Source organism: Mirounga leonina, unplaced genomic scaffold (assembly GCF_011800145.1).
Source record: "Mirounga leonina isolate KUSES-001 unplaced genomic scaffold, KU_Mleo_1.0 Mir_115, whole genome shotgun sequence".
Classification (NCBI taxonomy): domain Eukaryota; kingdom Metazoa; phylum Chordata; class Mammalia; order Carnivora; family Phocidae; genus Mirounga; species Mirounga leonina.
Genome location: NW_023270268.1, coordinates 7,029,630 through 7,056,717, shown reverse-complemented (window position 1 = coordinate 7,056,717; position 27,088 = coordinate 7,029,630). Strand labels below are relative to the sequence as shown.

The 27,088-nt window shown below is 52.9% G+C and overlaps 1 protein-coding gene across 1 annotated transcript in view; it reads left to right on the top strand.

Moving 5' to 3' along the window:
- Positions 1-27,088, top strand: part of SCN5A (sodium voltage-gated channel alpha subunit 5) — a 93,311-nt gene that overhangs the window by 41,680 nt on the left and 24,543 nt on the right. The window contains exons 11-19 of the mRNA XM_034992243.1: positions 1,005-1,184; positions 1,983-2,354; positions 7,457-7,589; positions 8,495-8,733; positions 15,990-16,163; positions 17,433-17,789; positions 21,742-22,182; positions 23,521-23,676; positions 26,460-26,580. Coding sequence (XP_034848134.1) covers positions 1,005-1,184; positions 1,983-2,354; positions 7,457-7,589; positions 8,495-8,733; positions 15,990-16,163; positions 17,433-17,789; positions 21,742-22,182; positions 23,521-23,676; positions 26,460-26,580 — 2,173 coding nt within the window. The remainder of the gene's footprint in view (positions 1-1,004; positions 1,185-1,982; positions 2,355-7,456; positions 7,590-8,494; positions 8,734-15,989; positions 16,164-17,432; positions 17,790-21,741; positions 22,183-23,520; positions 23,677-26,459; positions 26,581-27,088) is intronic.

The following is a 27,088-nucleotide window of genomic DNA, read 5'->3' as shown; positions in this document are numbered from 1 at the left end:
GCTGGTGTCTGCAACTGTGATGCATGCTGGGTAAAGCTGGTACCTGTGAGCATGGCACCTGCCGAATAAAGCTGGTACCTGTAAGCATGGTGCGTGCTGGGTAAAGCGGGTGCCTTTAAGTATGGCATCTGCTCGATGAAAGGCAGTTCCTGCTGGGTGAAGCTGGCATCTGCTGGGTGAAGGTATTTCATGTGAATGTGGTGTCTGCTAGGTAGAAATTTGGTACCTGGGTAAAGACAGTGCCTGTTCATGAGGGGCCTGCTAGGTAAAAGTAGTGCCCACGGCGAACAGGTGGGCGCTGTGAGTGTGGTTCCTGCTGAGGAAAGTGTTCCCTATGACCATGGTGTCATCTGAGAGAAAATCGTGCCAGCTGACTAAAAATGGTGCCCACTGGGTAGAGGTGGTGGCTCCTGCTAAAGTAAAGGAGCCTAGTGCATGCTGGATAAGAGAACCACGTGTCCATGGACGGAGTTTATCCTACTCAAGGGATGCCTTCTGGTAGCTTGGTGAGGAACGTCCAAGGCTGGCGGCCTAAGCCAGCTCAGGAAATGAGCATGGCAGTACTGCGCTGGTTACCCCTCGCTCCCCACACAGGTACTGCAGGTTAACTACAGAGCCAGCTGTCAGACATCCACTTTCTTCTCGCTGCCCCATGCCACCTCCCCCAGCACCAGTTTTGGCCAGCTGAACCTTCTAGAAGATCTTCTGCCCTCTAATTCTGTCACTTCCTCTGCTCATCAACACCCACCCACCCCACCCCACCCCGCCCCCGCAACTGTCCCTCACACATGAGCCACTTCTTTCCTCTTCCCTGGACTTTGATTTTTCTCAAAACATCCTGAGTCTGTTTGAGCTCATCTCTCCATGATGCCTTTGTCTGGGGTTAAGTGTGCAATTCTACTTCCTGATGGGGAAAGTGAGATACTGAGAGTTGTCCGGCCTGCCTTAGCCTGAGGCTGCACAAAGTCTCAATGACCAAAACATCTCTCTTCCACCTTTTCCAGGCCCTCACCATCAGGGGTGTGGACACCGTGTCCCGCAGCTCCTTGGAGATGTCCCCTTTGGCCCCAGTAACCACCCATGAGAGAAGAAGCAAGAGGAGAAAACAAATGTCTTCGGGGACAGAGGAGTGTGGAGATGACAGGTTCCCCAAGTCTGACTCAGAGGATGGTCCCAGAGCAATGGTAATCCCCAGCTATGGCTCTGGCCCTTTCTGGGTGGGTCTGGCATCAAAAGCCCATCATGTTGGGCCCCTGGTGCAGTCACAGCCCAAGAGAGTATCCTTAAGCCCCCTCCTAGCCCTTCCTGTTTCCCATGACCATTCTTGGAGTGGAGGAAGTCTGGGCAGAGAGACAAGCTAGGTTTGGGTGTTGTGATGTCCCCAACTGCAGCTAAGTCCTCAGCATTAAGACTGGGGCTGGGACCGGGGGACACCCTGTGGTGTGGCTTGGTAGACGCCCAAGGACATGCCCATGTGAGTCAGGTGCATGGCTGATGGCCCCAGGTCCTGCTCAGGCCAGGCCTGTTTGCACCACGAGGAGCTTTCCTGCCTCCTCCTCCCCCTCCCCAGCCATAGCCACATCTTTAGGCCCAGGTCAGCTTGAATCTCCAAACCCCAGAGGCACAAGCTCTAAGTGAGCAGAGATCCCAGATGATGCAGGATTGACTGTACCCCCTCCTCTGAACACACCCTAGCTCAGCCCCCACCCAGTTCCTGAGTGGCCAGCAAAAGCCCTCAATGCTTGGGGCATCTGGGTGGCTCGGTTGGTTAAGCGTCTGACTATTGATCTCAGCTCAGGTCTAGAGCTCAGGGTCATGAGTTCAAGCCCTGCTGGGCATGGAGCCCCCTTACAAAAAAAAACAAAAACAAAAAACTCTCATTGCTGTGAGAGAACTTCTCAATCTCAGAGAACACCACAGGGGATAGGCTGGGAGCACGTGAAGAGCTGGCTTGGTCATGTGCCTTCTCCCTGTGCCCCCAGAATCGTCTGAGCAGCATGCACGGCCTCAGCCGGACCTCCATGAAGCCGCGCTCCAGCCGCGGGAGCATTTTCACCTTTCGCAGGCGAGACCTGGGTTCAGAGACGGATTTTGCAGATGATGAAAACAGTACAGCGGGGGACAGCGAGAGCCACCGCACGTCACTGCTGGTGCCCTGGCCTCTGCGCCGGCCCAGTGCCCAGGGACAGCTCAGTCCAGGGACCTCGGCTCCCGGCCACGCCCTCAATGGTAAAAGAAACAGCACCGTGGACTGCAACGGGGTGGTCTCCTTGCTGGGGGCGGGCAACCCTGAGACCACCTCCCCAGGGAGCCACCTCCTCCGCCCTGTGATCCTGGATCGCCCCCCAGACACGGTGAGCCAGCCCCGTGATGCAGCCCCAGGGCAGATCTGGTCTCCCAAACGGGTCAACAGTGCCAGGTCCAAAATACTCACTTAGTATCTACTGAGCACCTATTGTATACTGGGCTCTGGGGGTGAATAGCAAAAAAAAAAAAAAATCTCTGCCCTCATAGAGCTTCCATGATAATGGGGGCAGATGGACAAACATTAAAGAAAGAGGAAAAATAGGTATATATGTATACATGGCATATAATGTTGACAAAGAAGAATAAGAGTTAAATATTTAGCAACTGGTAAGGCCCGGGCACCGAGATGCCATGGTAGCACAGAACCAGTGTCCTGAGGGCCCTGTGTTTGCCAAGTGTTAGCTTGGCAATAATAAAGCTCTTCAATAATAAAGCTAACAGATAATAGTAGTAATTACCCCAACAGGAGGCAAGTACCAGTCTAATCACCAGACAGGTCTTAACCTGGGAGCGCACTGGGGGCATACCGTGGAGTTGCTGGATCCTGGGCAATGCAAGGGGTTCTGGGAAAGGGGCCAGAGTGGCCAGGGGATACTTACAGGGTTCTGGGCAACAATTATTCACCAAGCCTAAATATTTCAGTACTTTATAAACTGGTAAGCATTAGCCCAAGTAATAAGTGCTATGGGAGGACAAGAGTAAGTATGGGGGAGCAGGAACCCTTACCCATTAGGAGCCATTTAAACAAAGACCTACAGGAGGCAGGGGTGGGAGCCAGGCTGCTTTCTGAAACTCGGGGTGGGGGAGGGTGATATAGCACCCAGATTCTAGACACAAACTGGGTTTGAATTCCAGCTCATGGCTTACCAGCTGGTTGGCCGTGGGCAAGTTACTTTCTTTCTCTGTGTGTCTGTCATCTGTAAAATGAATTAAAAACACTCATCTCAGATTGCTGTGAGGATGAGTGATCTCATATGGGTACAGCAATCAGGACATCATGAGTACGTTGATGTTGTGATACTGTTAAAATAATATAGCATCATTGTATCATCTGAGGGAAGCCTGTTCCAGGCCTCAAGAGCAGCCAGTGCAAAGGCCCTGAGGCAGGAGCATGCCCAGCCTATTTGAAGGAAATTCCATGAGGCCAGAATGGCTGGAACCTAGGGAGCAAAGGCAAAGGCGTTGCAGTTACCGTCAAAAAGGTAGCAGAGGGACAGGGCAGAGGGTGAAAGGCCAGCCAGAGCTCTGATTACTCAGTCAGCTGAGCCCGTGATGGACTGATGACTGCCCAGTCAGCCCTGAAGTGTCCTTGCTGACCCCTGCGCCCAACACAGTGCCCAGGGCAGCCCACCCGGGAAAAGGGCACATGTGTGGCTTATACCCAAGACCTGCAGGAGACGGAGGAGGAGAGACTTCGTGAGGAAGCTAGGACAAGACAGGGAGCCTTGAAGGTGGAGGTGGGGCTGAAGAGAGGGGGCTGGGGGCTCACAGCCAAACGGCCTGTTTTGCTCCAGCTCAGACTCTGGCTCTGGCTGTGGGACTTGGCGCAGGTTAACGAATCACTCTGTGCCTCAATTTCCTCATCGGTTAAGTGGAAATAAAATTAATATCCACGTCAGCAATTTGTGGTGAGGACTAAAAATGGTTAAGACCTGTCTGGTGATTAGACTGGTACTTGCCTCCTGTTGGGGTAATTACTACTATTATCTGTTAGCTTTATTATTGAAGAGGAAGGAGCAAAGACTCCTGGCGTGGACTGCAGTATGCCTGGGGCAGTCACACTCCTCTGGAGCAGGGAGTCAGAGAGAGGGTCCTGGGAGCGCACTGGGGGCATACCACAGCTTCCTGGGGGGCCTGGGAGGGCACTGGCCATCACCTGGAGGGTGGAATGTCTGGCCTTTCAGGAACACTGAATCCCGGTGGTCTAGGCCCCCTTGCAGGTCCAGCCCTGGAGTCTCAGCCTTGTGGAATCAGGTCAGCAGCCCAGAACACTAATAGAATTTCCTAATCTCATTAGGGAGAAAATCATCTCATTATGCTCCACATGTCAAGAGGAATCCAAGTTCAAACACTTCATTACCGGGAACTCTGACTTCACCCTTTCTCACTTCTGTGGGGCCCATTTGTAACCTCAAAGGGATTAGCAGGCCAAGGGACTTATTTGCAAAGTTAAAAGAATTAGCGGACCAAGATGGAGACATTGTAAAGTTAAAGAGATTAGCGGGCTGTAGGCCCCTGGAATGCCTTCTCTGCCTCCACTGGGTCCCCAGTGAGGCCTGTCTGCCCAGTTCTAAATCTGAAGGCAGGGCACGGTGTGGAGCACATAGTGGGTGATCCACCAAGACAGGTGAGGGGAAGAAGGGCCAGCCCAAGAGACAGTTCATGTTTAATTTATCCCAGTCAAGGGGGTGGAGGGTGAAGCTTTCCTTTGTCCTCTGTCGATAGGAGGGCCCCTGGACCAGAAGGCCGGGTGGGGGTGGGGAACAGCCATTCTTCTTCTCCCTCCGCATGTTAGACTTGCATCCTCCTTTCCCTTGGTTGTTCAGCAAGTTAGAGGCAGGGCTAGAACTTAACCCAAGCCTTCTGATTCCCGAGCAATTATCCATGCAACCAACATTTGTCCAGCGCCAGCCTGCTGTGTTGAGTTGGAGGCTCCAGGGATATAGTGGTGAACAGAGCAGACAAGAGCTCTGACCTCGGGGAGTTTACCTTGTGGTCAGGAATACAGATGGCAAACTGGTCAATATTTCCAGGTTAGCAATACAGGTCATGGTGCACAAAGAGTTGCTAGGGGGAGGGTTGGGATGGCTCTTAGAAGACTCGGGAAGTCCTTCTTGAGGAGGCGACATTAAAATTGACAGGCAAATGATTTTAGGGAGCCAGCTACAAAGATCCGGAAGAACAATGCTGTAGGCAGAGGGAACAGCAAGGACAAAGGCCCTGAAGAAGAGGAGGCTTGACATGTTCGAGGCATGAGAGGGCCAGGCAGGGTCAGGTGTGCTGGAAACAGCAAGAAGGGACACAAAATGCATTTGATGAGTTAGGATTTGGATTATACAGTGCCTCGTAGGCAATAAAAGAGTTTGGATTTACTCCGAGAAAGATGGAAAAGCATGGGGTGAGGGGAGGAGAGGATTATCATTTACTTTTTAAGGGAATCCCTTTCTGCTGTATAAAGAGGGAGGAGATGGTAGCGTGCGCTAGGGCGGACTATCAGCCAGCTATTACTACATAATGCTGTGTATAGCAAACTAGCCCCAACGTCAGTGGCCAACAATGAGCCTTTTTGCTCATGCTGACTTCTCTGCGGGATGACCATGGTCTGGCTGGTCTAGGTTGGGCTTGGCTGGGCAGCTCTGTTTCAGGCTGCACGTTGGCTTGGCTCCACACTGTGGGTCAGGTTCAGGGCTGCTCCGAATGTCTCTGCTGAGGCTCAAGCTGAACATGTGGCAGCTACCTGGGGAAACTGTTTTCATAGAAGATTACTGGAGCCCAAGAGCAAGGCAGACGGCACAAAAACACTGAAGGTGCTGTTGTTCACATCATGTCCACTCACATTCCGTTGGCCAAAGCCAGTGTGTCATTAGTGGGACAGGGAAGGGTGCTTCCCCCACAGTGGGAGAGCACTGAGTAAACATTTGCTAAATGATAACTCAGACTATCACAGTCAAGGAGGAGGAGGAGAGAAACCAGCAGAATTTAAGACACATCTGTGAGTTAAGCTGGCCGGGCTTGTGGTTGCCTCAGACTCAGGTACCACTGTTAACAGCAGCCTCCTTAGCCCTCTCAGGCGCCTCTGCTTGAATACTTCCATGACGGGGAGCTCACTCCCTCCCTAGGCAACATCTCAGGGCAGTCCCACCAATTGCAAAGGTTGACTTTAACTTGAGCTCAGATCGATTTGGTGACCACCCCAGGCCCTGACTCTGCCGCCCTGGGTAGCCCAGGCCCTTCCTTCTTCCTTCTGACCTTCAGAGATGATAGGGCCTTCGCTTGCACGCTGAACAGCCCCATGCCTTCCACAGCCCTGGCTCAGCCTCTTGCACTGTGGTCACACAGGGCCATGCTGATGTGAAGGCTTCTTGTCCCCACCCCCACCCCCACCCCCCACCCCCGCCCCGTACTGGGAGGCGGGGCTCTGAGTAAGCCTAGAGAGTTCCTGCCGCCACCTCCCTCTATCAGACACACCGCATCTCCATCTGTAGATCTGGCTCTTTTGCTTACAAAAACGATGCCAGTGCATTGACAGTGAATCCCGCAGTGCTGAAGCATATAAGTGCAAGAAGACTTCGCCCTCCCCCTCGCCTTCCACCACAATCCCATTCCCCAGATATACTCACCTTAACGATTCCGTGTGGATCTTTCGGATCTTTTTTGTGTTTTTTCATCAAACTGTTTGTCTTGGAGGTGCTCCCATGGGAACGCACATGGAACTGCCTCCTTCTCTTTACTCTCTGTATCAGGGTCCAAAGTCAGACTGTATCCATAATTGATTTTAATATTCTTTCTATTGATTGGTTTTGTTTTTATGGTATTAGGAACAATGCTGCAATGAGCATCATTGCATATATATTTTTGGTGCACGTGTATAATTATTTATGAAGTTAGATTGCTAGATGAGGAATTACAGAGCCAATTTAAACTTTTCTTGGTAGATAGAGCCAATCTGCCTCCACAGAAGCTCCCACCAGCTATGTCTAAGCATTGTGCTTTATGCTTCTGTTCATGTCACCTTAGAGCAGGGTAGATTTTTTTCCTTTATGTTTCTTTATGCTCTTGACTCTAGGGAGCTTGTGGTCAATTAAGACTCCCAGATTGTTTTTGCATGTACTACTGTATAATGACAGCATTTGGTTAATAGAACTTGGTACATGTAGTTTCCTGTTCACGCTCAAGAATTAACCACTGACGAGAGACGGTGAAGAAAGGAGAATGGAGATAACGATTAGCAAAGGGGGGGGGGTAGTTAATAACAGGGAGGGAGTTGGGAGCAGAGAAACCCAGCATCCGTGTCCCATCAAGACCCCCATCCTGTCTCCCCGTGCCCCCCCAACCCAAGTGTGGGACCGCTGTCCCAGGCCCAGCAGCCACCCCAGGTTCAGCAGGACCCCCGTGCCCGGGCTGATGCCTATCTCCTGGTTGCCCCCAGACCACACCGTCAGAGGAGCCGGGCAGGCCCCAGATCCTGAACACCCAGGCTCCATGTATGGATGGCTTCGAGGAGCCAGGAGAGCGGCAGCGGGCCCTCAGTGCCGTCAGTGTGCTCACCAGCGCCCTGGAAGGTCGGCTACCCCTGGTGTCACCCAAACGCTCCCACTCCTGCCCTGGGCCCCCTCCCACTTAGCCTACCTGAGCCAAGCAACCCCTAGCTGCTGGGCTTGCCTTGGACCTCCCCACAGTGGGCCCAGACTTTCCAATCTGTATTGCCTCTGCATCCTCCAGAGCCATGTCTGTGTTTCTTCCAAACATCCCCACAGCTGTCCTGGCCTGTCCTGGGCACTTCCCAGCCTCATCCTGTCTTCTCCCAAGCATCCTCATGCCTTCCTGGGGCCATCCTGTCCCAGGCATGCCAACTCTAGCCTATTCCCAGCCATTCCATGTCCACCACAGGCTATTCCAAGCATCCCACATCTGTCTCGGCCAGTCCCACCTTAGGCAACCCCCAGCCGTTCCAGTCTGAACTTGGCACCACTCCCCACCCATCTAGTTCCCTCCTGTCCCATATGTGTTCATGTCTTTTCTGGTCTGTTCCAGGCACCCGCCATCTGTCCTAACATGTCCCAGATGCCCACGTCTGTTCTTCTTGTTTTGGGTGTCCTTAGATCCGATCTTGCCTGTCTCAGATGTTGTCTTGTCCTTTTCAGCCTGTCCTCCCCCTGGGTGTCCCCATGTCTGTGTGAGACTGTTGTCTCCAGACAGCCCATATCTGTCATAATCTGTCGTGTCCCAGTTGTCCCCACATCCATCCTGACCTCCTGTCCCTGTGGCCCTCTCCTATCCTATTTCCAGAGTAAGGGGCCGGGACATAAGCCACACCTTCCCTTAACCTTCCCTGTCCCTCTCACTGTCCCCCTGTCACGTAGCAGCCCTGCCCCAGCTAAGTCATACGTCTTTTCTGGAATACCAAATTATATGTGAGTCAGTCCACAAAAAAACAAACCAGCTCACTGGCTGCCCCCACCCCCAGAGCTGGAAGAGTCTCACCGCAAATGTCCATCATGCTGGAACCGCTTTGCCCAGCGCTACCTGATCTGGGAGTGCTGCCCGCTGTGGATGTCCATCAAGCAGAGAGTGAAGTTCATGGTCATGGACCCATTCGCCGACCTCACCATCACCATGTGCATCGTGGTTAACACACTCTTCATGGCCCTGGAGCACTACAACATGACAACTGAATTCGAGGAGATGCTGCAGGTTGGAAACCTGGTAAGGGCTGCCAGCAGCCAACTCTCAAATGGGCATCCTGGTGTGGTGGGCTCTCAGCCATCTGGCACAGCCTTCGTGGATAGTGAGGGGGATTCAGAGCACAAAAGGATCTTCTGAAGGTGGGAGTCACTGTGGAAGACATCTTGGAACAGGAAGTGTCAGGATCAGGTTTTAAGGAGCTGAGAGATATAGCTGGGAGTGAGAAGTTGGGGATAAAGATGCCCAGAGGCTAGAAAGCAAAGGTGAGTTGAGGGTGAACTTGAAATGTGCAGGGATGTGAGATATGGCAGTTAGTAATGGAGGAGGAGAGTGTATGCAATAAGAGGCAGTTCTCTCAGGGGAAGGATGGATGGGCAGAGAGTGGATGGATGGATGGATGGATAGATAGTTGGGTGTAGTTGAGTCAATCAGGCAGAGCCAGATTTGAATTCTGACTCAGCTCTTACTATGTGACCTCAAGCAAATTACTTAGTCGCAGTCATTGGCACAATAAGTATTTGTTTAATTTAATAAATGTAAAATTAGTATGACAATATCAAGCTCATAGGAAGCTAATGAGAATTGAATAAGATAATGTGTATAATGTGCTTGGCTCAGAGTTTGATAAAGAGTAAGCACTCAAAATAAATGATAGCTGTGGTCTGTGGTTATTATCACTGTTGCTGTTATTAAAAAGACTGCTCCTGGAAGTCAGAATGTCTGGGTTCTGATTCTGATTCTTTTTCCTTGAGATCAAATCAGGTCCTAGCTCTTTATTCTAAAGATGGGAAACTGAGGCTCAAGAGGTGACATAGTGGTGGCAGAGCTGGGCATGCGACTACTGTCTCCTGACTCGGAAAGACAGCGCCCTACTGGTTCTGCCCAGCTACACACAGACAGCCATTCCCCAGGGGGTCCCAGGTCAAGGCTGGCAGAGAGCCCAGTGGCCTCTGAAAGGAGCTTCTGGGACCATCACTGAGGTTGGGTGGAGGAGAAGGCTGTTCAGTCCAAGCTTTCTCTTACTGCGGAGCCAGCCCAATCTCGGTCCCAGTGGCACAGGTGGCCCCCCAGACAGGCAGGTCTCCTACACTGTTGAGTGTGAGGATTTTCTTCCTTTATTACTTCCTGTATCTAGAACTCTGGATAGTTATCTCAGGGTCTATTCAATTTTTTTCACAAACGAGAGTCCATTTTGCTATAATTCTACTCTCTTTCCTTCTATCTGCAAACAGAAGGGAAAACTCTATTACAGTCTGTAGGTGTCTCGTGGCACAATTGTGCCTGCCTGGTGTTGGGTGGTCTTCAGATGGTGATTATGTAGGGTTGCAGTTGAATGCGGTTTTATTGGAATGTGACCATTGGGTTGTACTGAGCAGCAAATCAAGGTGATAAAGAACACTGGTGGCTTCTCTGGATCACTGAGTTGTGATTGAATTGAAGTTGAGTTAAACTTGGGGTTCTATTGTTAGTAAGAGGTCATGTCGTTGGAGTAAAGCTCTCTTTTGTTTCATTTGGATAGCTTTATTGCTACTATGTAAGGTTTTGATTGTCCTGAAGTTAATATATTCTTGGTGGTTTAAATGTTACATGTAAAGGAAACAAAACCACAACAATAAGCATGGGAAAATAATCTCAGTATGGGAAAAACCTTTCTGCTTTTTCTCTCTCCCCCCACCAACCCCTGTCAAATAAATAAATAAAATCTTTAAAAAAAAAAAAAAAACTTTCTAAGTGAAGATCAATAGATTTGACTTTTAGCCCATCATCTAAAGAACAAATGCAACTTCTAATCTTAACATTGTGGACCACAAAACCTGAAAATCCCCTACTAAGAAACAACTAAGAATACAGCAAATATTCTTTGAAATGCATATCAAAGCTCATGAGAAAGTAACAAAAATCCCCTAGTGCCAGAAACAAAGAGGAACTTAAAAACCATAGCAGTAAACATGTGAAATGGTTCTGTAGTTGCCCCGGTGGGGGTCAGGAGCAGTGATATTGCTGATTTGGGGACTTGGATTTTAGTGAACATACAGAGACAAGGCAGGTTTTTAGACAGTGTGAGTAGGGGTTGGAACTGAGTAGCCCCATGAGAATATAACCCTACTTTCAGTAGAATGGTGAACCAGAAAAAACTCCCGGCACTGAAGTTGGGAAATTATAAAGAAAGGAAGCTTGTCAGTCTTAGCCAGGGCTGAAGAGGAGGGAAAAAGCAACCTCTGGAAGCTTGTGACTGTGAATTTGGCCTTATATAGATTTGGAGTTCAAATTTATAGCTGAGTATTTCTGGAACCTATGCCTAAAAATTTAACAGATAAAGTGATCCTATGATATCTTGGGGCCCCTGCAAGAAGTAAACACAAAACTTCTCTGGAAAGACACACTTTTAACCCAGGCCAGGCATATTCTCCAAATTATAAAACACACAAGGAAATTGTCCACTATGAGGAAGAGTCAGCAGACAGACAGACACACACACACACACACACACATGCTTATCCTCCTAAGAGTGTCACATAATATAACTGTCTAATACGTATTATAAAATAATGTTCATAATAACTAAAGACATAAAAGAAGGAATTAAACACTAAAGAATATGACAGCTTTGGAAAAGAACCAAATCAAATTTCTAGAAATGGAAAATGTAGCCACTGAGATTAAAATCTCAATGTATAAATCAAATAGCACATTCATGGGGCACCTGGGTGGCTCAGTCGGTTAAGCAGCTGCCTTTGGCTCAGGTCATGATCCTGGGATCCTGGGATCGAGCCCCACGTCTGGCTCCTTGCTCAGTGGAGAACCTGCTTCTCCCTCTCCCTCTGACTGCCACTCTGACTACTTGTGCTTTCTCTCTCTGTGTCAAATAAATAAAATCTTTAAGACAAACACACACACACACACAAATAGCACATTCATATAGCTAGGGAGAGATTAAATTAATATAATTTTAGATCTAAGGAAGTTGCCCAGAATGTAGAGAGATGAAGAGACAGAAAATATGAAATCAAGGTTCAGAGACATGGAGTCAGAATGAGAAGGTCAAGCACACAGCTGATAGGAGTTCCAAAGGAAAAGATAAGAGAATGGGGGCAAAAGAACATTCAAGAAAAGAATAGGTGAGAGTTGATCAAGGAAATGAACCTGAGATTCAGGAATTGGCATTACATCCTGCACAGTCAAAGATGAAAGGAACAATTCACCAGAAACATATAATTCTACCTGGATGCGCCAAATTACATAGCTTCCAAATATGTAAAGCAGACAATAAGATCAATTTAACAAGACCACAATCTTAGTGAGAGACCGCCCTCCATAACTGATGGGTCAAGCTTACAAAAGGTCACCAAGGATCTACGGGACTTGAATAAAAGAAATGAAAAGCTTGACTTAACGAATGTGCAGAGCACAGCACCCAATAGTTAAACAAAATTCACATGGAAGATTTACAGAATGACCACATTTTATGTCTCAAAGCAAGTCGCAGCAAAGACAGGGTATTGTGCATCCTTCAATCTCCAACCATTGTGCAATTAAAATGTATGTGTCAGAATCTCTAAAAATGCTCATTGACTATGCAATTCCATTTCCAGAAATTTATCCTAAGAAAAGAATTGGGCAAGATGTTTTTCAACAAGTATGTGGAAGGATATTTATTATGGTAATGTTTTTAATAGGAACAAAAGAATGCCCATCACAGGGAAATACTATGGCACATCTGTGCAGTGGAATATTCCACATCTGTTCAGGAAGGAAGGGAGGGAGGGAGGAAAAGAGATGCCATAGATCATGTTTAATTGGCATTGAAGATGTTCACAGGAATTAAGCTTTAAAAGCAAGTTTATGTTAAAGATATTAATGAAATAAGGTCAAGGAGAATTTGAAGTTTCCCAAAAGTCCCCCCACTTCCTGGGAAGCCACCATCAGCACTGCTCAGTGACCCTCCTGCCCAGAGTCAGGGAAAGCTGGTCCCCACCCTCCCAGTCTCTGCCTGCCAGATCCCAGGGAGCCTATAAAACATGCGGAGTTGTTTGAAGGCAGCTCCTGCCTGGGCCTGGCCCTGGCCCTCTTGGCTCCTCTCATCAGTCATAATAAATGCTGCCTATGATAACAATAATGGCCCTCTGGCAGGGAGCATCTGCTTTGCATCCATTAGCTCTAACTCTTAGTAACGTCCGATGGAGCTCTCCTTACCCCATTTTACATATGAGGACACTCGAGGCTCTGGCAGATGAGGAAACTGGCCCAAGATCACGCAGCAGCAGACCCAGCTTTGGAACCTGAGTCTGGCTGCCATTCTCTACATGTCTTAAACCATCAAGCTTCGATCACAGGGCCTTAGAAAGCCTGAGCTTTCCTTTGGAAGGAGGAGTCTGGCACCAAAATGTATGCATTTGTAAAGCAGTGGTTCGCAAGCTTAGCTCCATATTAGCATTACCTAGGAAGTTAAAAAACAACAACACTCAGTTCCTGGGCTGCACTCCAGTCCACTTTAACTAGAGTCTCTGGGAGTGGGACCCAAGCATCTGTATTTTTATTTTTTTATTTATTTTTTTTAAAGATTTTATTTATTTATTTGAAAGACAGAATGAGATAGAGAGCATGAGAGGGGGGAGGGTCAGAGAGAGAGGCAGACTCCCTGCCGAGCAGGGAGCCCGACGTGGGACTCAATCCCGGGACTCCAGGATCATGACCTGAGCTGAAGGCAGTCGCTTAACCAACTGAGCCACCCAGGCGCCCAAGCATATGTATTTTTAAAGCTCCCTAGGTGATTCCAAAGTGCACCACGTTTGAGAACTCAAAAATAGCACTTTTCAAACTTCTAATCACGTGGGAATCTAGTCAAAATGCAAGTTCTGCTCGAGCAGGTCAGGAGTCTTCAAGATTCTGCATCTCTAAAGAGCTTCCAGGTGATGCTATTGATTCCTTACCACTTCCCCCAAGAGGCATTCCCCAAGAGCTTCTGCTGTCTTTTTCTTCTGACTTCCAATGCCAACTAATATCTGCTCTCTTGCTGCCAAAACAGACTTGCACTTGGGCAAAGTGAGGCAGGATTTTTCCTGAGCTCCTTTCCCAGAAATGAGTGTTAGCGCTCGTGGGTCTGGTGAACAGGCCTTAAGAACACACCCACCCTGGCATTGCTCAGACAGGTGATGGGGGAGACCTGAGGGCCAGCAGAGGTGAGAGGAAGGGGCTTCCCAGGCCCCACCCTTAGGGGTTCTCAGGGAGACCCAGGGCAGGGACATGGGGCACCGCAGGGGCTGAAGGTCGAAGGCCCAACTATGTGTATGCTTATTCAACAAATATTGGTAGGTTGCCTACTGGCTGGGCACTATTCTTGTACCAGTAAGACAGAAAAGGTCCCTCCTGTGGAGCTTACAGTCTAGCCAAATCCGTAGCTACATATACAGTTTGTCACATGGTGGTAAGTGACGGAAAGAAATATAAAGCAGAGAGGAGAGAGGAGGAATTTGTTGGGAGGGGGGTCATGATTTTAAGCGTAGGAAGCCTCATCCATTAGGTGGCTTTTAAGCCCAGACCTGAAGGGAGTGAGCCCTGTGGGTGGGGGAGGGGAGATGGCCCAGGGAAAGGGAGCAGCAGGTACAAAGGCCCTGAGGAAGGAACAGCAAGGAGACAAACAGGCTGGAAGAGCAGTAGGGGATGGAGTCAGGATGGAAAAGTTATGGGTACAGAACCCAGAGATAGGCTTGGCTGCTGAGGAAAGGGGCAGAAGAATCCAAGGATGCCTCCCCACACATGAGGGGAGCCCAGGTATTAGAGCTGAGGCTGAGAGATATCTCGGGCCCCCCCTTCCCTAAGACCCGAGCTGGTGGGAGAACAGTTCGCTCTGGGCACAAGCCCTGACGGGAGCCCTGAAGTCATTAGGGCTGGCTGGCGGGTGGTGCCCTGTGTGGCAATGCAGAGGTACCTGCCCACCGGCCATCCTGGTGCCTCACTCCCTGGGCCAATAGCAATCCCTGCCCCCCAACCCACCGCCACAGGGCCTTATCTGAGCAGCGGGGGGAAGGGCTGGTCAGGTATCCCTCCTTCCCTCCTTTCAGCACAGAGCCCCCACAGCGGGTGCCGAGGCCTGGGAGATCCCCCCTGTTTGCTGACTCCAGCAAGCTACTCAGCCTCCCTATCTCTGACCTCTCCTCTCTCACAGCCCTGGTACTACTGTCCCCAGGAATGGTCTGGCCCTCTGACCTCAGCCCTCACCCACAGAAGACCTCGGTGACTCCTCACCACCCTCACAATAACCCCCTCAGCTCCAAGAAGGCCCCGTACGCAGGCCCAACTTCCTGCCAGCCATGCCCTCCTAGGACATCCCCTCCTCCAGGAACCACGCGCCCCTCGAGGCTATTGGCACACTGCGGAGCGGTTGGAAATGGTCACAGCTGCTTGGCCCACCACACGATGGGCTCCTTGACCATGGGACTCTGCTGGCCTGGGCTGGGGGGCGGGGGGCTCCAGACTGCGTCAACAAATGGAGGGAAACCCAGCCTCTGCCTACCTCAGGAATGTTTCCAGGAGGCAGAGGGGGTTGCTCTAAATCTTGAAGGACAACACCGAGTTCATTTCCTGGTTCTCAAACATACTAGCTACGTGACCCCAGGCAAATTACTTAACCTCTTAGTGCCTCAGTCTCCTTCCCTGTAAAATGGGGACGATGATACTTTCCTCATCGGGTTGTTGGGTGGATTAAAAGGAGCAACATATGCAGAGCATTCCAGCCCAGGACTGGCACGTGATCATGCTCCCAAGAAGAGGTGGGTGGCTGTCATTACAGAGACAGGAGTTCAGTGTGTGGACAAGATGGAGCAGGAAGAGCATGGACCCGAGCCATGAAAGCCATGAGTGTTTGCGGGATGCATGTATTTGGCACATATGGCGTGAGCGTGCTTCCTGTGGTGACACGGGCTGGAAGGTGTCAGGCTGGGTTGTGTCACCCCCACCGCAGCCCCCCTGCCCCCAGGTGCTTCCTGGAGCTCTAAGTCTCTGCAGGGCCTGAGATGGGCCTGGCTGTTTCTGAGGGCCAGCCTGGCAGATCATGGGTGGTGAGCCCAAGAAGGAGCTGGGCCATCAGGCCACACGTAGCCCCAAGGGCCTGGGCCATGGCTGAGCAAGCACCCACTGGGAGCCAGGGTGCAGTCACAGCTGGCAGCCCAGAAAGGGGACCCCACGGGAGCAAGAATCAGAAAGCAGGGCACCCCTCCTGGTCCGAGGGTCTTTCCAGCCCAAACACTGGGAACCCTGATCTCTCTGTTCCTCCCCAGGTCTTCACAGGGATCTTCACCGCAGAGATGACCTTCAAGATCATTGCTCTGGACCCCTACTACTACTTCCAGCAGGGCTGGAACATCTTCGACAGCATCATTGTCATCCTGAGCCTCATGGAGCTGGGCCTGTCCCGCATGGGCAACCTATCAGTGCTGCGCTCCTTCCGCCTGGTACCTGGCTGGGCCTGCTGCAGGGGGGTGGGGTGGGGGCCTGGGGCACTGAGGCAGCCTCCTCTGAGGTCACCACTCAGTCACTCTTACTCTGATCCATCATGCCTTCGCCTAAGAGCTATACCCCAATGCTAGTGATATGGGGGGTACGGGGGGGACAAGATGGGAGACATCCCTCTGGGGAAACTATTGGGATGGCCATCCTGATGACTTACAAAGCCCTGTATAGCTCACCATGCCCCCTTTAGTCCTCATAGTATCCAAGGAGAGGAGCTAGTATTACTATATACCCATTTCACAGATGAGGAGACCAAGTGAAATGAATTTCCCAAAAGCCACATGGGAAATAACAGGTGGAGCCAGGCCTGCTGACAGCTCTCCTGGGGTTCTCCCTGCTGGTTTCAGAGTCAGCATTTTGGAAACTCTTATGCACACAACAAATCATCTGGGGATCTTGTTAAACCACAGTGCCTAATTTAGTAGGTCTCGGGTGAGGCCGAAGCTGCTGGTCTGTGGACCACTCTTTGAGTGCAGCATGTCTGAGAGGTCCACACGTGGGGCTGGAAGTAGATCAGGGAAGGCTTCCTGGAGGAAGTCTGGGCAATGGTGGTGGGTTCACTGCAGGCTTGAAAGGCAGGATGTTAGGAGCAGTAGAGAAAGTCTAAGCTATAGGTTCTAATCCTGACCTCCACTGCCATGAACTAATGGACTCAGAAAAGTTACTCCACCTTTAAGGGTTGGCTTCTTCACCTGTCAAAGGAAGGAGTAATAGTGCTCACCTCATGTCGTTATCAGGAGCTCTGAATGAGGTGAGCCATCCTAAGCACCAGCCTGGCACAGCAGGTACTCAATACATGCTAAGCCCCTGCCCCCCTTCTCTGTGATAACTGAGAAGAGAGAAGGTTGGAGGCAATTGGGCAAATCAAAGATGGTTTGCCCTGATGAAGATGAGTCTGGAAGAGGAAGGACATTCCATGCTGGAGAAGTCTACTGGGAAGTTCCTAGAAGTGAGCCTGAGACGGGTAGGAAGCTGGTGTGGGGATGAAGAGCAAGGATAAGTTGGGGAGATGAAGCTGGAGATGTTGACCTGACTCCCAGAGCCGAGCCCAGTGAAGCTGCCCTCAGGCTATAGAGAGAAACAGCAGTGTGTGCTCTTGGAAAAACAGGTGTCCATGGGCCCCCTGGGTTTTCAGGCAGGAGCTATCAGGGGTGAGGGTGTCCGTGGGCGGCGGGAACCAGAGCTGCTCACAAGGACACCTCCCTCCCCAGCTGCGGGTCTTTAAGCTGGCCAAATCATGGCCCACCCTGAACACCCTTATCAAGATCATCGGAAACTCAGTGGGGGCGCTGGGGAACCTGACACTGGTGCTGGCCATCATCGTGTTCATCTTCGCTGTGGTGGGCATGCAGCTCTTTGGCAAGAACTACTCAGAGCAGAGGCACCGCATCAGTGACTCAGGCCTGCTGCCCCGCTGGCACATGATGGACTTCTTCCATGCCTTTCTCATCATCTTCCGAATCCTCTGTGGGGAGTGGATCGAGACCATGTGGGACTGCATGGAGGTGTCTGGGCAGTCACTATGCCTGCTTGTCTTCTTGCTTGTTATGGTCATTGGCAACCTTGTGGTAAGTTGGCCAGTGGGCCCATATACACCACACACACATTCACCCACCCAGTCATCCCTCTGTCCATTCACTTCCTTCCATCCATTCCATCATTACTCAGCCATCTATCAAACTACCCATTTATCCATCAATCTCTCATCATCCATCCATTTACCCATCCATCCACCTATTCATTACCCATCCTTCCATCTATCTACTCATCCATTCATTCATCCACCCACCTATGCACCCATTTACTCATCCATCTGTGCACTTACCACCATCCCATCTATTCACTTACCCACTTATTCTTCCATCTCTCTACTCATCCATACATCTCCCTATCCAGCCATCGATCTATTTATCAGTCACCCACCCACCAGCTCACCCATCCATCAGTCTGTCTACTCAGTTACCAGTCCTCCTATCTATTCACTCACTCACCCAGCCATCCATCCATCAACCCCCACTTATTCATTCTCATACCCATCCACCCATTCATTCACCTATCCATTTATCTGTCCATCAACCACCCATCCGTCAACCTTCTTCATTCATAAACACACACACACAGCCTACCTGTTCATCCATCCATTCGCCCATCCATCTGTCCACCCATCCATTCACTCATCTACCCATCCATCTATCCATTCATCTATCATCCATATTTTTGCTCTCTTATCTACCCCTCCACTCACTAATCCACCCCCACATCCATCTGTCAACCCACAATCCATTCACTCATTCACCAGTCCTCTCCATCTACCCATTTATCCATCCAGCTCTCTACTTACTCACTCACTGACCCATCCATCCATTCCCATCACTCCTCATTTGCTCATTCATTCAATCACCCACCTAGGTACCTGTTTATTCATTATATTCTCATTTTATATCCATTAACTTATTTATTTACTCATCTACCAACTATTTTATTAGTCATTTACTGTCAATGATTTATCACGTGGTTTTTCAATTCAGCTGCGCTCCTGTTGCATGCAAAATATTGTGGCAGGTGCTGCTGGGCATACAGAGGTGAACATGGCCCTGACATGGCTCACCGACTAGAGAGTGGGGAGGTGGAGGGTTCAAACAGGCCTGGAATAACTCTCAAGCTGGTCAGAATGATCAGAAGCATTAAGGGGGAGCCCTTGGGTGCTGATCCCCTCCGGCAGGGGAAATCAAGGAAGGCTTCCTAGGGGAGGGTTTGGAGCAGACCTGCTTGGTGACTCTAGAGTGGGAAGGAACAAAGGGAGCAAAGCACAGGTACAGCAGGTGGTGGTCCAGGTAAGGCAGGGTCCACGGGAGCTTATATGTCATCCTGGGTAGCTATGGTGGGAGTCCCTGCTACCCTGTCATGAGGGACCCAGGCCTTGCTCCCATGACCACCTGTGTGTCCTAGAACAAGTGCATCTTGCCTTGTAGCTTTACCATGTGGGGAATTTGGCAGTTGAGAGAGATCAAAAATCCCAATGCCAGAGAAGAAGCTTTGGGAAGAGGCCAGGTTGAGGCAAGTGAGTGGTTCAGGAAGAAGTCAGTGTCCACTGGGGACATGGAGCTACCTGCCTGGGCGCACAAGTGGCCCACACATGCTAGACATCACACTTGCGTGATCCGACTCTTGCCGGTGTAGGCAGCATAGTCTCCCAATCAGCCACAGAGGGCTTGTGGGTCACTCAAGTCCAGTGGGCTGCAGGTTGCACACAGAGCCCTTCCCCAAACCTCCCTGCTTCTCCTCCAATGTGCCCTAACCTTGCAAGAGTGGGCCCAGGCCAAGTTTGGGTCAGGCTCCCTCCAGCCCCACTGGTGGGGCCCAGAGAGGTGGCAGGGCATTGTGCTCAGTGCCAATGGGCTGCACCCCCTTCCATTCCTTGGCTGCACCCCCTTCCATTGGGCTGCACCCCCTTCCATTCCTCCAACCAGCTGCCCCTCGGGCTGGAGCCTCATTCAGCCCTGGCCCAGTTCCAGGGGCCACCGGACTATGTATTCTAAGGAGGATGCAAGTACGCCAGGCTCTCAGCCCAGAGCCAGGCCCGCTGCCCTCATGCACAGAGCCCCGCGATTTCCTAGCGGATCTGCCTCAGGATGAGACGATTAGAAGCTGCTGGAGGAGGGAAGCTACCGCAGCCCACGCAGCCCCCTCCCCGGTCGCCTCAAGAATTGGGCCGCTGCCGGGCGTGGGTGGAAACAAGATTGCCACTGAAATGGGAAGTCATGATCAGGCAGGGGCTGGGGAACGGCAGCAGGATTGATGGGGAAAGCACTGGAAGAAGTCAAACCTCGGCAGCAGGCAACGAGGGAGGACCTGGTGTTCTTATGGGGGTGGACAGGGCTGCCCAGGCACCCCCCCTGCCCTGCCCCCCAGCCTGGGCCCCAGATACCTGGAGATGAGGCATTGGTGGGGGCAGAGGATCCAGGATGGGCAACTGAGAGCAGAGGCAGGCCAAGCCCGGGCCAGTGTGGCCGAGGCCAGAGGCCAGGCCAGAGGTCAGTGTAGACAGCAGCCCTGAATCACATCATGCGCCCCACCCCCCAGGGATGACATTAAAATGGCTGCCAGGTGTCAAAAGTGATCATCTCCCCATATGGAATGCCAGGCCCTGCTTCTTCACCTTGCCATTCTGTCCTCCTGAACGTGTTTGCTTCTTAAACCAAGGGCATGTTTCTGACTGCCTTTGTTCCAACCTTACCACTGCTTTCTTCAGAATTCTCGTCCCTAGCTCTCTGGCAGGCACGAGGTGTGTCCTAGGAGCTTGTGAGGAGAGGGGCCCAGAGTGGGTTTCCAGTGAGAACCGCACACCCACCATCACACACCTCCCATTCAAGGCAACTCCCTTCTGGGGCTGGCTGGGAGGAGGAGGCACCAAGCCCAAGGTGGGGAGGCGGTGTATCTGGCCTGTCAGCCTGGTGATGCTCCGGAGCCCGTCTGACCCATGGGTGGGAACAAGCCCACCGTCATTTTCATTTACCCTCCACGAGGCTGGGAAGTGGACCCAAGGCCACCCTCTTGTCACTCTGCCAAAGGTCTCTTTTTTAACAAAAGCTAAAGCTTTGCACTTGCAGGATGGTTTGACAACAAGCAGTAGTCCAGAACCATGCAAAGAGAGATGGATTTTGCACACCTCACTTAAGGAGTCTCGGGTCCCTAGCCCCTGATAAATAAGTTCTGTCCTTCTGGCACCCTGCAACCTGAGCCCCTCCCCCGAATCCCGGCAGCTCCAACCCCAGGTCCCTCCTCCCCCTCCCCAGTTGTCTGGCCCATTACCCAGAGCCCATCCCAGCACCCCCCACTGCCTAGATAGTCACCTCTCCATGTCCTGACCCTGCAGTTAGTCCCAGATGCCCGAGGACTGCCCTTGCCCCTTCTCTGCTCCGTCCCCCACGTCCCTTACCTGGAAAGCAGAGTCAGACCTGGGGACACAGGTAGAAGGTGCTCCACAGCAGGAGCCCTAGATTTACAAGTGCTGAGCCAGCTCAGAGGCCCATCACTACCCCATCCTTCACCAGCAGACGTAGCGGCTCCTTCCCTGGAAAGCCCTCAAGAGCTCTGGATTGCTTCTGGGTGGGATTCTGTCTTGTCCCTGGTGATCCCAGATTGGATCTGACTTCCCAGGGAGCAGCCCTGTGCTCATCCTAACCCCGTTACTTCGAAGGCAAGATCCCATCTGCAGGCTTCATCACTGGATGAACCCATGGTTTTCCCATAGACCCCGGGCCAAGACCCAAGAAATGTGGGGGTGAATGCCCCAACCCAGACTGTATCTGAGCCCTTGGGAAAAGGGACAAGAATAATCTTCCATCTTATAGCCAAATTCACTATATTCAAGAGAACGGGGGGGTGAGGATGAGGGCTTAGGCCATCAGCAATCCTTAAGGTCAGGTCCCCGGGCCTCAGTTTCCCCATAATGAACCCGAGGCTCACTGCCCCTAGTATGGTGCCTGCCTCGATGAGCCTGATCCAATGCCTCCACAGGTCCTGAACCTCTTCCTGGCTCTGCTGCTCAGCTCCTTCAGCGCAGACAACCTCACAGCCCCTGACGATGATGGGGAGATGAACAACCTCCAGCTGGCCCTGGCACGCATCCAGCGCGGCCTGCGCTTCCTCAAGCGGACTACCTGGGACTTCTGCTGTGGGCTCCTACAGCGGCGGCCCCAGAAGCCCGCAGCCCTCGCCGACCATGGCCAACTGCCCAGCTGCGTTGCCACCTCCAGCCCCCCACTGCCCCCGGAGTCAGAGAAGGCGCCTCTGGCCCGCAAGGAGACACGGTTTGAGGAAGACAAGCGGCCAGGCCAGGGCACCCCCGGGGATACAGAGCATGTGTGTGTGCCCATTGCCGTGGCTGAGTCAGATACGGATGACCAAGAGGAGGATGAGGAGAACAGCCTGGGCACAGAGGAAGAGTCCAGTAAGCAGGTGAGTGCCCCCCCCCCACATATATGCAAGACCTACTTGTACAGGGCCCAGGGCCATGCTCGCCAGGGCTCCCAGCCTTGCTCAGAGAGCGGCTGCCCCTGCCAGACTGCCCCAGCAGGAGTAGGGTGGTGGTAGATGACAGGCCACCCCCAAGAGGCAGCCCAAGGGGGTGCTGAGGCCAGCTGTCAGCCCTCGCTTCCCAACCCAGCCCAGAGGGGACCTTGGAAGGGGCTATTGTCCGTCATTCATCTGATGCTAGCTATGAGCAGCTAATTGTACAGAAAGGGGAACTGAGGCATGGCAAGAGACAGACTTGCTAGGAGTGCCTCGCGAACCTACGACAGAGCCAGCACTCCCACCGACCACCCCCCCACCATTGTCCCCCTCCAGGACTAAGAAGGTGGAATGTCTTGGTGAGGGAGGAGAGCAGTCTCCTGACCTCCTGACTGCCCTTTCCCCTCCTCCCCGGCCCAGGGCTAACTCTGAGATTTAAAAATAAGCATCCCTAAGATGGCAGGTGTCAGAGACAGCACTATCTTATCTCCCAACCTGTTATTTTTAACACTTAGGACCAGAGTCTGGACAAAAGAGACAGTGCCCCCCACCCCCTCAGTTTTCCTGTGGCCTGAGCCAGGCGCAAATGGCTTCTCCTTAGGTCTTTAGGGCAAACAGTGAGTGGTTCTCTGTCTGGTTGGGCCCATCCTGGCTGTTTGCTTTGGGCCTGCACTGGGTGGGTCGGCTGTGAAGAGCCACTGCTCCCCACGTGGGGAATTGAATCTGAGGCTCCATGCTTGCTTCCACATCGTTCTGCCTCCCAGTGGTCCCAGAGGCTGGCTTCCACCCCTTCAGTCAGGCTGTGGGACAGGGACGGTGTAAGTCAGGGGAGCGCTGTGTTGGCGTCGCCAGGACCGCGGCTACCAGTTATCTCCAGGATGCTCCTTTTCCTGCTCCTCTCCTTCTCTTGAGCCTGCTGACTCTGGCTCCCTGGGGCCAGTGTGTGTGTGTGTGTATGCGTGTGTGTATGTGTGCGGAGGGGGACATACACACGGGATGCTATGGGAACTCATGGGGGAAGTCCATATGTCCCTCCTAAGTGGAATTGCCAGCATTTGGGAACTGGGCGTTGCAGCCCAGCTGCACCTTTCCAGGGAGCGGAAAGAGGGGGAGATTTAGGCCAGGCTGACCAGGAGCCTCCCAGTAGCCCCCTCCAGGCCCTCGAGGAAGAGAGCTTCGGTAACCTGAGGCCCCATGAAGAGGGGAGGAGGCAGTGTTCCAGTTGCTTAGGCAGGGCCCTGGGAACACTCAGCCAGGGAGCTCATGGGCTGGGGGTCTCTTCAGCAGGAATCGCAGCCTGTTTCCGGCAGCCCAGAGGCCCTCCCAGAGCCCAGGGCCTGGAGCCAGGTGTCAGAGACCGCCTCCTCTGAGGCCAGTGTGGCTCAGGCAGACTGGCGGCGGCAGCGGAAAGCGGAGCCCCCGGCCCCAGGGTGCAGTGAGGTAACACACACCTTTGTCCCTGAAGCCGGCGGGGCGCTGCACTTGGACTGGAGCCAGGCTGTGAGAGGTCCTGGCACACGCCCGCATTTGCTGGTGGGAGCCATAGCCACGTTCACGGGCAGCGTGGGAGACCTGTTGGCAGAGGGGGGCACGGGGGCCCTGTCCTGACAGGGGAGGGGTGGCATGGGGCCCAGAGCTTCTAGGAAATTCTGGAAGCGGCCAGCCCAGGCCCCTGAGGCAAGACTAACCCTAGCCCTCCATGTGTCCCCCCCTCCTCACTCAGTTCCCGTGCTTTGGTCCTCTTGGGCAAATGTTTGTCCTGTGAATTACCCCATCCCAGGGGACTTCGGGGCGGGGCAGGGGGGCCCTGAGAACAAGTTCTTGATGCACTGGCCACCAGCTGCTTCTCTCCGGGACTAAGGCAGAGGCCGCAAATGGGAGGCCTACTGTAGAGTTTTGTTCTGGCCACAGAAGGGTTTTAATTTGAATTCGCCACCAACATTTAAAACCTGGTAGCTTTTATGTAAAAACCAAAACCAAAAACAAAAAATCTGCATTTCTGAAATGCAGAAAAAAGTGGGAAAAAATGAAAACAAAACAAAACAAAACATTGGAAGAAGAACCACCCCACCGGAGACAAGTGGTAAGCGCCTCCTTGACACCGGCTGGAGCTCTCTGGTTTGCCACAGACCCCACTTGCCTAACTTCGTTCCACTACCTGCGGGCACTCCACCCCTGTAAGCATTTGAGTCTACAGCCCCTGAGCTAAAGGACTGCGGCGCTGCTGACTACGTCCCCCCACCCTGCACACCCACCCCCACTCACGCCAAGCACCGTGGAAGGTAGAGGCAGGTGTTCAGAGACAGTGCAGCCTGACCCCGGCCCTCGGTCCAGCAGTTGTGACTTGCTCCAACAGAACGTTGCACCTTTTGCCTGGTCCCTTTCGTGGGAGGGGCTCATGGGAGGCTTTGCGATCATCATCAGCTCTGGAATACGAGCGCCTGCGGGAATCTTCATCCTGATGGTGCAGGTCATACTTCTCCCCCCGGAGGGTCTGACACACAGAGGCGTGTGGGAACAGGAAGACGCAGGAGGGGCACAAAGTCACGGCTCTCATACTGGAATGATGACACTTCTTCCTCTCCTCAAATCAGTTCACTCACTCTGTCAAAGGGAGAGAGAGGTGGGCTGGGTTTTCCTGAGAAGGACTCCTCATCTCACCTGCAACCAGATCCTGAGAACTTGCCTCCCACGCAATGCCCCGGGGACTTTATGCAGGTCCAGTATCTGAAAAGCAAAGTAGCACGGAGATCTCCTCTGGCTTGTGCCTTTCCCAGCCCAGCTGCCCAGTGAAGCTGGGGGCAGAAGGATGAGCCCTCAAAGCCACGGGGACCCCAGAAGGGCCAAGGCTCCACCCTGCACCCAGGAGCCATCTCGACTTTCCACCAGCGTCCAGCCCTTCCCCGTCACAAACACCAAAACTAAAGAGGACTTTGAGAAAGCAGCAGAGTGAGTCATGGAAGGAAAGGAAAAGAAGACAGCTTCAGGAGCAGAGGCAGGCCCAGGGACTCAAACCAGCTCATCTCCAAGTGGAGCCTGACGCTGAGTGACCCGGGCGTGCCTGCTTAGCTGGCGGCATAGACAGGATCCGAGGCCACTGAAGGCTTCCCTTCCTTCTCAGAAGGCCCTGCCCCTGCTATGCCTGTCTGTAGAGCGGGCTCCTAGGAGCAGAGCCTGAGACGGGCTTCCTGTGCAGAGGATTTACTGAGGGAGTAAGCTGATAGGGAAGAGCAAGAAGCAGGATGAGGCCAACGAAGAAGCTTCGAAAGGCCAGGTTCTGGGTTCAGGCCTCAGCCCGGTCTAGTGGGGAGCCCTGGAGCATGCGCTGTACATGGCATCGTCCCCCGCCCACCAGGGGAGGGGTTGGCCTTGTGTCTGCCCACGTCAGTGCAACACTGGGTGTCAGCCACCCTGGCTTGGTTGGAACCCCCAAGCCATTACCGGCCCCGGCCGCTCCCTGGCTCCAGATAGGGCTCTGGAGAAGGGGCCAGCTCAGCAGCCAGCGTTCACAGTGCAGTGGGCCTGCCAGAGGGAACTGGGCCGAGCACCAGCAGTGACCACTTCTGCGCCCCCCGACGCCCGCACCCACACATGACTGACACAGTCACACCACCGCACGCACACACCTGGCTGTAATCAGATTAAGCAAGGTTGGGGTGGCCGAGCCCTGCATGGCCAGGCAGGGCAGTTTCCAGTACCTTCTTGCTTTAACTCCAGACTCTGCCCATCACCCCAGCACTCATGAACTGAGTGAGAAGCATCGGCTGGGAGGCTGGGCTGTGCTCTGCTCATCTGACCTCCACCCGTCTGTGCCTGTGGTCCTGGTTCTGACTCTGTTCTGGGTGTGGCACGCCTGTTTTGTCCGCGTGCGCCAAGCTGCCACCGTGTGTCCTTGTCTGAGTGTGTGTCCGTGTTGCTGCCCGTGTCTGTCTGTTTCCAGCTGGATGCATTCCCCATCCCCAGTGCTTTCCCTTCCCCTTGCCCCCGACCCTAGACTCCGGCAGACCAAACCGCAGACTCAGGAGCCCCTGAGGTCCAGCCTCAGTTCAGCCCGGGACAGGTTCCCACCCACCCACCCTGGGCTCACATTTCCAGGTTATGCAGTGGAAAGTAGTCTGGGCACCTCCCCTCAGGGAGCCCCTGGCTGCCCCAGATGCAGGGCTCGAGGCTGGAGGCTTCCACGTGGCCCTCACCCCCCCACACACACACACCCCTGCCCACAGACTCACGAGGACAGCTACTCAGAGGGGAGCACAGCAGACATGACCAACACGGCTGACCTCCTGGAGCAGATCCCTGACCTGGGCGAGGATGTCAAGGACCCAGAGGACTGCTTCACTGAAGGTACTGCGCCGAGTGGCCCTTTACCTGAGGTTCTCTCCACCCAGAGGGACAGGAGAACCAGCAGCTCCGTGGGGCCCAGGGCCATGTTGTTCCCCACCCTGACCCCGATGCTTGCCCTCCTTCCCCATTCCTCATGACCCTGGGGGCCCCTCCTTCTACCCAGGACCTGACGACACGCCTGCCCATGGAGTGCTGGGCTGGGCAGCTGGGGGTCAGCCACACGGAAGACCCGTGACTCTGTGTTGGTAGGGAGATGGCACACGTGTGTGCCCCCCCAGCAGCAGGGGCTCCATCCTCTTCACCTGTGCCCCTGGCACGGTTCCTGCCCTATAGTTGGCCTTCTGTAAATACCCACGGGTGTGACGTGTGCCCGTGGTGGTCATCGGCATCTGTAGCTTTTACGAATTGGTGGTGAATATTCGGAAGGAAGCTGGGATAAAATCAGAGTTTGCCCTCACGTGGCATGTCATTTAGGGCTCTCAGTGAGAGCTTTGCCCTTCCCACGGTT